General features: G+C 35.7%; 1 protein-coding gene across 1 annotated transcript in view; it reads left to right on the forward strand.

The window, feature by feature from the left end:
• Positions 1 to 9928: 9928 nt before the first annotated feature.
• Positions 9929 to 12603, forward strand: part of LOC101739059 (zinc transporter ZIP1) — a 40324-nt gene continuing 37649 nt past the window's right edge. Inside the window, exon 1 of the mRNA XM_062676144.1 lies at positions 9929 to 10425. Coding sequence (XP_062532128.1) covers positions 10143 to 10425 — 283 coding nt within the window. The 5' untranslated portion in view covers positions 9929 to 10142. The remainder of the gene's footprint in view (positions 10426 to 12603) is intronic.

A 12603-nucleotide genomic window follows, 5' to 3' on the forward strand; every position in this document is an offset into this window, starting at 1 on the left:
TTAATCGTAATTGGAGCTTGAGAAGTCGAACTAAAAATTCAATCATTGGCCCTTTTTGAAAAATGAGATTTTTTCAATTTTGGCTATCTTTTTACAATTACCACAGATGACAGATAGTAACACTCTGATTGCCCACGCAAAGCTTAAGAATTCAAAGTGAATTTATTTATCGTACTTTATCGTTACTCGTCAAATTTTAGATCATTCACAACATTTTAGATCATACTATGATAAGATTGTTCACATAACATAAATTCAAAATTGAATTCTATATCTTGTAAAATGCTTAAGTGCGTGTCTGACTATGTTCGATGGGTTCCGTTGTTGAGATAAACGTCCAAGGCTAAAGTTTGAAGGAAATACAATAATAATAACTTGAACTATTTGTGTACAAAGCGCGTAACCGAAAATTGTACTTTAAAATGTATAATCTATATATTCATACGTGAAGCAAAAACTTTGTATCCCTTTTTACGAAAATTGCGCGGACGGAGGAGTATGAAATTTTCCGCACTTATAGCGAATATAGAGAAGAAGTACACAATGCTGATATTTTTTTTAAATAACGCATAAAAGATACATTAAATCAATAAAGAAAACATTACACACACTACATACCGTGTATTTGACGCACACACGCATGCATACTATTTATTGTCAAACTTTTGTTCTTTACGTCTGTTGTCAAATTAAGATTAAATATTGTTTGTCTTTGTTAATATTTTTTATAGTGTAGTCTTGGCGAAATTTGTGATTATAGAAGTATAAAATACAATCATAATAGTGTACAAACTTACAATTCCAATTAATTATAGACGAATATCGACTACTGCGGGACCTCTAGTTAAAACTAATTTTACGATTTTTTATTATTTGGCTTTTCATTGTCGTTATATGTATTTCCGACCTTTGAATACTTTACAGTTTTCGTGACTTCTCTGACACCTTGGATCTTCTGATCGTGCAGATAATACCCAAGTCAAACAAACTGCCAGACCTCGTTAGTTTGTTCTGTATGAAATGAAACGTAACAGTCTAGATTTTTTTTATAGAATATTTGACGGCTGTTCGAACATTATTCATTCATTCATGTCGACCAATACGTACTACACCTTATTCGTCAACGACCATGAAAAGTGTGAAATACCGTAGATTGGGGGGAATACGGACAAATCTGCGCTGTCACAATGCTTTTGTGAGATTTAAATTTGTTGAATTGAAAAGGACTTTTATTTAGTATTTAAGAATATTACATAGTTTAATTTAGTCATCAGAGTTTTGTAACTGATTAAAGATATTGAAAAGTTAATTACCTAAAGGTAACCTACCTAACAACTAAACAGTGCCCTATCGAAAAACTCTGTTGTCCCCATACGTAACATGATTCACCCCAAAAGCCAAGGTGGATCAGGTCAAGCTAGTTTTTTAAGTTTTTGTGTATATTTTTCAATGAGCTATGTATAATAATGAATCGTATATGAAAATTTAACCCCTCGGAACCATTTTAATCTCAATTTTATTGGTATTACCCTAAGAAAAACCGCTAAAAATTTGTGTTGGGATTGGAAAGCGTCCCGACTCCCCCCAATCTACTGTATTCGAAATGTCAGAATAATATTATAATGACAGTAAAAAACGCGAGAATGAGCCGTTGAAAAGTAGTTTTAATTATGTCTACGACTTGAAAAAATATAAAAAAAAACTGTAAAATGTACTAGATTATACGTTTTTAGCCTCAACTCAGTTGGTGGCATAGCGGTGTCACGCGTGCCTTTCCAGCGAGATGTCGTAACTCCGTAGCTGGTCGTCAACAGAATATTTTAGTTTTTCTTAAACTCTAAAGTAAAATAAAGCTCACGATAGTTAGTTTTTTTTGGAGACTGTAATAATCTGTTCAATAATACGTCTTCTTATCATCGAGGGAAGGGGCTATCCCAAATTTGGTTACCCAATCGGGCTTTAGAGCAGAAGCGGACTACAAATCAGGCCATCAGCGCAAAAGTGGCCTAACCCACAATTTTTTATATTCAAACTTATATGACGTATATAGGAATTTATTTGAAATATAATAAATTTTGATGCAAAACCGGTAGATAACAGTCAACAGATAGCTTAGTAAACATTATTTTTACCCGTATTGTTTTTCTTTTGCAATCAATTCAAATTCATGAAAATTCAATCCCAATCAAAAAAATTGCCTCCAGACTAACTATGGTAAGCTTAGGTCACTTTTGCGTTGACGGCCTCAAATATATTTCATAGCATTATTCCTGGTTCCTATCATGATGTATTATTAAAGCAAATTAATCGTATAAAATATTTGTTCCCTCGACATTTATCTTTACCGGTTGAAACAATCGGTCTGCCACAAGGCCGACAACATCATTAAAATGTTATTTCGTTTCCTCCTTTATTCGTTATTCTAAATGTTTAACGAAATATTTGTAACGCCGTTATATTATTTATAACGATTACGGAAAACCAATGTTCGAAACCTGTTATCGTGACGGAAATGCCGAGTGTATTTTTGTTCCACGGCTTGATAGCTTGACTATATTGTTTGACTATATTGTTTATTTGACTACACTGTTTTTACATTCTGAGTTTTTTGCCTATTGGAACCTTAATATTTCTAACTCTCAGCTAAAAAAAAAGTTTTTATCTATTTTCGCTAAGTACAAAGTATCAGCATATATGTAGGGTAAGGAAATTGAGATTGAAAAAAGCATTTACCTCAAAATCGTTACAAGACAGATAAACGTTTTAATTTCGTTTATTTGAATGGATTGATATAAACCTTTTTTTCTCAGTTTTTTTTTTTTTTAAGTTAGTTATATTTTTTATTGTATTTTCGCTAATGTATTTTCCTTTAAACGAGATAGCGGTTCGGTATTGCCCTGGCATTGCCTGTGTCCATCGTTGACTATAGCTGAGAGCGATTTTATTATTATTGAAGGACTGGTAAAAGTCAAACACACAACCTGGTGCTAGAGCGGAAAAATACCACAGTGCGAGCGCCACAAACTATTTTGGGACATGACGATGAAAAGGCATAATAGGCAGAATATGGAAATTTGTACCTTTGATGTTAATATTCCGTGTCTATGTGACTTAATTTTTTCAACTAGTAGAAAATAGTACTACATACATATTACTACATCTACGAGTATATCTGACTTACAGTGTTCCAAAAGTAATAAGGAGGCTATAGAGCAAAACAAAGGTTCCAAAGTGTTCGCAAGAGATTTATTTACCTATAAGTCAGGGTTATCCAATAAAAGCAAATACGGAAGATGGCGGGATAACTTCATAGAAATCTTAGCTTTTGAATGAAGTCGAGTAGATCTATACACGTCTACTCGGAAACTCGCGGAAGAGGACGGACACATTGCTTGTAGAATACATGGCTGCTGGGAGGCCTCAGTATCGATAGGTTTTCTTCAAGGTGGTCGCACTTTTAAATATTGGATTCTGGCAACGCAGTTCTAGTAATTGTAGCGAACCGACGGGGAGCCAATGTCCAGCAGTGGACTTAGGCTCGTCTGCTACAGTGGTAGAACGATGACCACTCAACATTAAAGAGACTTAACAACTTGCAAACGGATCCAAGTCTTAACGCATCTCCAACTAGTCCGAACCGTACCTCTTTGTGTAGTTTATTTTTTATTTTTTTTATTGCTTAGATGTGTGGACGAGCTCACAGTCCACCTGGTGTTAAGTGGTTACTGGAGCCCATAGACATCTACAACGTAAATGCGCCACCCACCTTGAGATATAAGTTATAAGGTCTCAATTATAGTTACAACGGCTGCCCCACCCTTCAAACCGAAACGCATTACTGCTTCACGGCAGAAATAAGCAGGGTGGTGGTACCTACCCGCGCGGACTCACAAGAGGTCCTACCACCAGTAATTACGCAAATTATAATTTTGCGGGTTTGATTTTTATTACACGATGTTAGTCCTTCACCGTGGAAGTCAATCGTGAACATTTGTTAAGTACGTATTTCATCAGAAAAATTGGTACCCGCCTGCGGGATTCGAACACCGGTGCATCGCTTTAACACGGTGCAACCGGTAATTGGGAGACCATACTTTGGCCCCTATCGTCCAACGGCCTTGTCTTCCAAAATATATTTGTTGTTTGTAAAACAATATGATTCGAAAGGTGGTTAGATATTGGCACTTCTCGGACTTCGACCTTGTGTTGTTAATCTTACTAACTGTCACTTGCAAATAGTAGAGCTGCAAGCTTGTTAGTAATATCGACATTCTCCTTTCACTGATTTTAGTGTTGAAGGGATGTTCTGTTTCTTTGCCACAAAAGAATTTCTTTGACAGTAAAAAGACAGTCGGGAAAATTATACACAGTCACAGACAGACAGAGACAGACAGACCAAATGAGAAATTAAAACACGTTGTGTTTTTGATCAATTGCGATAGACTATAATATTATTAACTTTTAAGTAGATAGGTATATTAAACTAATGAAACTTCAAATAAAATATAGGGTCAGTTTTATTTATTTAAATTAATCATTATTTTTTCATCCTAAAATTTCCCTCTAAGCTATTACAGAGATTTTTTCATTTCCAAAATAGTGTTGTCGGTTTATTATATTATTTGTCTATATATTTTGTTTTAAAATACAAATTTTATTTAAGTGGATTCGAATACACACACTAGCTAGTATCGCGAGCTTCGCTGGCTTTCTAAAATAAATTCTATTCACTGTTAAATAATCGTACTGGACCTTGGGTTTAAAGCCTTGAGCATAATCCAAATTTCTATTTTCCGTATTACTTTTAGTCTAATGTAACATTTCGACCGTTCATAAATCTGTAAGAAATCGATTAAAAACAATGGACGCAAATGGAGTTGTGATTTGTTGACCAAGTTCATTGTGATTATTACAAAATCAATTTTAATTGTGCCATATTCTAATTTTATTACATAATTGCTCATTGCATCGAAAGTTATTTCAAAATTGCATGATCAACCTTTTCGTATTTGTTATTATATTCGGAAGAGTCATAATCATGTACCTAACAATCTTAATAATTGATCGGTCGCGACCTATTAAGCTTAATTCTATATTTACTAATTTAGCTTAAAAATAATTGAAGCAATAATGGTACTTAAATATTCTGCTAGTGGATCCGTCGTAAGTTGCGCCAGCACATGATTTGGTTGAACTTCAAACATAGTAGAATCTAGTAGTGATGTGACACAAAATGATCAGATTCAACAGGAAGTAAGAGGCCAAAATAGTGCCCATTAAATATAGCTTTTGCAAGTAATCACATTATTCAAAGTCATGGTAGGTAATTGTACATGCGTATTCGAGTTACAGTGTACGTATGATTCGGTTCACATTTGCAAGCATTGCATAAATATTAATGGTGCAAATAATGAAAGTATCAATACTTTATTCTAAATTCTGATATTATCGTTCATGCCTTTCTAAACATAATAAAGGTTAAAGAAACGGCCGCCATGTTTTTCTTTGAGCGCAGAGTGTCTGTAAATATCTGAAATTTTGCGAGATTCTCGTTTTATCTTTTTTCATTTTTTTGTTATTGCTTTGATGGGTGGACGAGCTCACAGGCCACCTGGTGTTAAGTGGTTACTGGAGCCCATAAACATCTACAACGTAAATGCGTCACCCACCTTGAGATATAAGTTCTAAGGTCTCAAGTATAGTTACAACGGCTGGCCCCCCCTTCAAACCGAAACGCATTACTGCTTCACGGCAGAAATAGGCAGGGTGGTGGTACCTACCCGCGCGGACTCACAGGAGGTCCTACCACCAGTAAATACCGTATTAGTGGTCTGGTTAATCTCAATAAACTATGTAAGATGGTGATGCAGATGATATCTAACACATAAGCAATTAGAAATTAGCGATTGATATAATATATAGTATATAGCAAAATTTATATCCGACACGTATGGTATTTTTTATATTTCATAAATAGGTGGACGAATTCACGTCTCACCTGATGTAAAGTGGACCGGAGTCCACAGACATCAACAAGGAAATGCCGCCACCCACTTCGAGACATGTGTTCTAAGTCACTATTATTATGAGGTAGTTATAAATGAGTCGTCTATTATCAAAGGTGGCAATCTGTGCATTTGGACAAAAAAATATTATTGATATGTCAATACAGATTGATTTGAATATAATCGTCTCCTTCAAAGAATACGGTTCAAAACCTGCATTAAATAAAGGTTAATAGGTAAACCTGTTATTTATCTAAGATGTCGTTCAGAACAGTTTTGTGACTGCCAATGGAATACAAAGTCAATAATTCGTTTTTCTGATTTACCAATAATTGTCCAAAAGTCACATTGCCGGCTTTGATAATAGTCGACTCAAATAACGAATTGGATTATAAAGAAAAATGGATTATTACGCAAGCGCACTGCATTTTGAATTGCTTTGAAAATACCTTTACCTTACCGTAAATACCTTTTTAAGTTTCTGATAGCAACAAATAATTTGCAAACGAGAACGGCTTAAGACTTATCATCAGACAAAACGTTGAGATAAGTGATTTTGGCGGATTATGGTGAATAGTGGTTTTAAAAAAGTTTGGAAAATACTTTTTTCCCACGTAGTATAATGCAAAGTTTCAAAACATGAAGGACATACAGCTTTTTTTATTATCAAGAAAGAAGGAGTGAAAGCACATAAGGAGATAAAAGGAACGGGTATTTGAGATTAAAACAACTTTTACAGTTCAAGTCGTAAAAGTTGTTTTAATTATATCTATGATTCGTGAAAGCCGCAGATAATATTAGGTATTTATGAATTTAATCAAATATAATAACATCAGTAGTTCAGAGATAACATCCTCAATTGTTAACAACATACCACGGTCTGCAAAACCCAAATATACCTTTAGAGTCTGAATTTTTTAATGGATAATAGACAAGTGTAGTTATTTTGCATAGAACTTAGTTATATTATCCACACATATATTTATTGTTTTGATAGGTGGACGAGTTCACAGCCAATCTGGAGTTAAGTGGTTACTGGAGCCCATGGACATCTACAACGTAAATGCGCCACCCACCTTGAGATATAAGTTCTAAGATCTCAGTATAGTTACAACGGCTGCCCTACCCTTCAGACCGAAACGCATTACTGCTTCACGGCAGAAATAGGCAGGGCGGTGGTACCTACCCGCGCGGACTCACAAGAGGTCCTACCACCAGTAGCATTTGAGTCCTTTGGTGTAATTTTACTTGAATATGAAAATATAATTTACTTTTTATTGTAACATAGTTTATTTTATATTCCTTAGCGTGGGTTGTGCAATAAAGCTGCCACGTCACTCGTTGCGTAGGTTTCACACAAAATAAAGTAACATAAATCGAAGTGTGTCAAGTATGACGGTTTACTCATATGACAACACACTTGAATGGTTCCAATCCTGGCTGCGCGTTTTATTCGGATGCAAATGGCAAGTTTGAACCGATAGTTTAATCTACAACGTCCAGACTTTGGTCTGAGTCTAGCTGGATTCGACAGTTTTTTTTTTGGAATGACAGATAATTGCTGTAATTATTTTTATTGTTTTCGCAGCTTCGATAAGCGAGATAGGAGCCATAAAGTAGTCCTATGAGCCATAAATATTTAGTTAAGATGAAGTTTATGACGGAGCTTAAATCCTGCAAACAGATACCAGTTTTCCTAAATAAATACCTACCAGGTGTTCACGGACGACAGGTTTGGAATCTTTGAAAGTAATTACGTAAGGAACTATCAGTTCAAATTTAAACGTTATTTAACCGTTACAAAGCTGCTTTACTGAGAAAGACTAGGTTATACTTTACGATACCATGTTACATACACCGAAATCCCAAAATAAGCGAGAAACCGCAGATTACATTTGCGCCCACTGATTTTCCTCATAGTGAAAATATTTTTTTTGTCCTGTCACTATTAAATTTAAATCCTGCTTTAAATGAGATTAACTGTATTACCGATCGACACTATTGTAGCCAATAAACATTCGGTTTAAGGTGAAGTTTTTATTTATGATTGAGTGTTTACTGGTGGCCCTGATGCCTTTCCAGTTTCACAAGGACAGGTGGGCGAGCAAGGGCTCAGCCAGAAGGGGCAGGATTTGCTAACAGCTACCCGAGCGCCTCCAAAGGAGACCTAACCACTCAAGAGTAGCTGCTTCGCGAATGAATCTACTACCAGATCGGAATCGCGTCCCGCTGAGAAGATCCGGCGAGAAACTCTTTGCCGAGTTCGACGAGTACAGTTACCGGGGTCTCTACTCCTAGTGTTAGAGCGGAAGGCGTATATAATGTTTCCCCTAATTGCAAAATGTTTTTGCTTAGTGTAGATATTAGGCTGGAAGTGCAGCTCGATCGTCTCATTTGGTGTTGTGGTTAGCGGTCCAAATTATTGTACCTCAGGATTCTGATTGGAGTCAGTATTTAATAGATAAGAATGTTTGACATTCGGAGTCTGGCTGTATTTATTCATATGTTGTTACCACTGAATGTGTTTACTAACAACAAAAAAATCTTAATAATGTAATCTATGTCAGATGATGCACGTGTTATATACACTAAGAACTTTTTGGCGAGAACGCGAGGAGTAAAGTTGTGTGATTTGTTTTATTTTGTCTATTTAATGTTTCTTCAGGTTTAAATGTGTAATAACGGTGGTTCATTAACTGTTTAGTATCTGTAAAAGTGCACAAATGTGGGAAAATGAAAGAAAGCCGCTGAACGTAACTTCTCGGGATCCTCCAAAAAGTCCACTGAAAAAATCTCAGTACCTAAATGACCATTTTACTGAGATTATATTTCATCCCATATCATCTCATCTCATTTCATTTCCGTTTCCATTTCATTTTATTTAATTTCATGTCATGTTTCATACAAATCAACTTCATTTAATTTCATAATATCATTTTTCATATAAAAAAGTTTTCATGAAAATTAAGACTTGTCTTGGTTACTGGTCTTTGTTACCAGATCATAAAATCCCTTTAAATATATATATACTACATACATTTTCTAATCTGTATTTACGCTAATGCAATTGAGACTTCAAGTCTCAAGTGACTAGAATATGACTAGGCTATATTTACCCTTTTAGTCACAGAAAAAATGGAAGGATGACATTTATTGTCTATCAAAGTTTTATCGATAAAAAAACAAATAAATGTTTCTTACATCACATAGATAAGTATTGTGCCATCAAATGCATTGATTTTAATTTATAGTATAGATTCGATTATTCGATTATTATTATTCGATAGATTTAATCGATATACATTCGATTTACATTAGAGATTTCACAAGACCTGCACTCGTACTGGTGGAAAAACTGACCTACTTATTTTTTTATCACCCATAGCTTATTTCGATCACATGTCTAAATTCGATTATAGCACGGGCACAGTACGTGAACTCGTCTTCCTTATTCGTTCATGAGAACGCCGCATATTCTAACATATTTCCATAATAAATCTACAATGATAAGTTGTTTACATTATCTACGTTAAAAGTGCGGTCATGGCAATGATACGACTTTTTGTTTCGTTAATGTCATAGAATAATAATATAATTTTTACACTTAAGTTATAACTTTACAATAACTTAACAAGCGTCTTAATGTCGTTGTTCAGAATAATTCTGTTATGATATGGCATTGTGATTGTTTCTTATCCTCCAAGGTGATTAAGGAGAAGACTTGTTTGTGAACTTCTTAAGCGTTTACAGACTAATGCGATTACGCGCTGCATAAAATTTTCAACGCAAACAAGGCTTACAATTTTTAGTGGCTCCGTCGGCGAAAGCGTAGATAATTAATCTATTTGAACTCGAATGCAATGTTTACGAATTGTTAAATATTTTATGGTCACGGCTAAATAATTGAATTGCACGTGAAATGTGGGCTATGTGGTGTTTAAGGCTTCGCAGGCGGTCGTACCTGCGCAGGAGTGGAGCGCACTGTGTCTCCGGCCGGCTGGCGTATAGTACCGGCGCGTCGCTCCGTCACAGCGCACGCGCACTTTCTGATATCGTTCTCTGGTATAAAAGAGTACGCGTCCTTTACGAAGCCCACTCGCACTCCTACCACACCGGGCCAACAGACAAACAAACAAAATGGCTTACAGACACAGCCATGACCACGATGACGATACAGATGGCATTGTATTGGCCAAAGGCATTTCCATGGTGGTGCTTTTCTGTGCTTCCATGATATGTGGTCTAATACCTCAGATCATCGCGAGAAAGTTTCGATGGCTCTCCGTAGAAGACGCGGGGACGTTCAAGTCTACGAACCGGGTGGTGATGACTCTGCTCTCCTTCGGAGGCGGTGTGCTGCTCTCAACGACTTTCATGCACGTGATGCCTGAAGTCCAAGAGAACATTGAAAATTTGCAAGGTGAGTGAACTTTACATTTAATTTGATCACTGCAGCTAAACCGACATTGTACTTCTGTTTTATATAATCCTTAACTATCAAACTTATTAGACACGTGAATTAAGTTGCCGAAACTTTATGAGTAAATTAAATACTTCAATCGGTACTTCGCATTGTACATGCAACTGGTTCACCTCCACATTAATGTTCACGGTCACTTTTTGAAGATCATTTTATTATTTTTCTATCGAGACCAAAATTTGGATATATTTTTTTAGAGCTTCGAACGTGTTTTTCATAAAATAATAATGATTTGCCGGAAACTCGAATGATTAGTATTTATATAGTTATTTTCGATTTGTAAATAAATCAGTCCCTGCTGTTAATTACTAAGTATTAGTTTTAATATAAATGATTGTGCCAATTTAAAAAAAAATTAGATATTCGTCGTTGTGTTTACATTCACATGCAACTCAGAATCGGCAATTAGATTGTCTTCTATTTATACGCTTCCTATTTCTGTCTAGGAATAATAATAGCTAGTTACACATTCAAGTAGCTTTTTTGACGATAATTAAATAGTTCGCTTGACTTCACGTTAGGCGCAAATGGGTTATGCAAAAAATATCTTTGATACCAATGACGTGAAAATTTGTGTTGATCTATTATATTGCGTTAAAGTCAAAAATATTAATAATTAATTGAAAATTTTGTAATGTTAAAAGCTAAAAAAAATCTAGATTATTTTACCTGTATGAAGAATTTTGGAAGTTGATTTGTCGCAGGTAGAATTATTATTACGATGAAATACTAAATGATAATAATAATATTATGTTAATACATATTATTGTACTGGCAATACTGGTATGTAGTATCAGATTTGATAGCTTATTAAATCATAGTATTATAACACTATCTTCTCTGACTTTAAATTTAGAATAAAAAAATTATATACCCATAGTCTTCTAAGCAGCAGAAAAAAAACCGAAGACAATTTGTAATTAAAATTTCAAGAAAAATAAGTAAAACAAGCATTTGGCATTTAAATGTCATTTATGTGAATTAATTGTAGCTGTTTATTATGAAATGTATAATTATACTTTGTGATTGTTGCTCAACTTTGTTATGAAAAATTAAATTTAATAGATCTCATTTTTCATGACTCGAACCAGAGATACCTAAATTTTATTAATGCCGGCCACTCACATGCGCGCAAACATTCGTACAATGTACAGGGCCGTCAGACATTCATTCGCAAACTTAGAAGCTGTGCAAATGGGTTCGCATACTCAATTTGCGAACCCGTTTGCGGTTCCTCCTACACTTGTTTACGAATGTCTCACGAATTTCTCCTCTTTTTTAATTCGTCAATAGAACATTGAAGAGAAAAAGAGTTTTGAATTCTTTCCCAGACATCATTAACAGCCATGCTGTTTTTATGGGATTTCTTTTGATGAAGATACGCTACACACGTAGACGTCACGATCTATGAAAATAGCGAAACGTCCGTTGCCTTCGCAATCGTGGGCGCAACTGGTCACACGAATGTGTGGGAGACTACGCGAAGGACCGCGGTTCGCGCGCTTTGATGTCTGTTAAAAAACCAACACAGCTTGGAAAACCACGAATGCAGCGAAAACTTTGCATAATCATTTGCAAATGTCGTCCTACACTTGCGGGTTTGCGTATTCGTGCGAATGTGAGTGACCGGTGTGATACGTAGCCAATTCTTTCTAACATTCGACATTTCTCCGTATTTTGTCCACTTACTTGTAGACCCACATAAATGCCGTATTTGTCGCTGTTTTAGTTCCCCAACAAACCTTAGTACTTGCAAGGTCAAATGATATTTACTATAAACTTGCAAATGTATTCTTCTTCTTCATCGTCCCCTCACTGCTGAGGATCGCGACCACATGTGACTTACCTCCATAGTGTTCGGTCATGGGTGGCATGGACCGTAAGGCATAGACCAACCGTTTTCTTTACTTAACCGTTTTTCTTTACATAATCAAACCATCTGGCTGGTGTTCCGCCAATGTATTCCTCCTTGCATCGATAATCCTCGACAAACCTCAGACACAGCCCACTGAGTTTCTCGCCGGATCTTCTCAGTGGGTCGCGTTTCCGATCCGGTGGTAGATTCTGCGAAGCACGGCTCTTGCTAGGGTTCGTGTTAGCAACGTCGTCAGGTTTGAG

This window comes from Bombyx mori, chromosome 25 (genome assembly GCF_030269925.1).
Source record: "Bombyx mori chromosome 25, ASM3026992v2".
Classification (NCBI taxonomy): domain Eukaryota; kingdom Metazoa; phylum Arthropoda; class Insecta; order Lepidoptera; family Bombycidae; genus Bombyx; species Bombyx mori.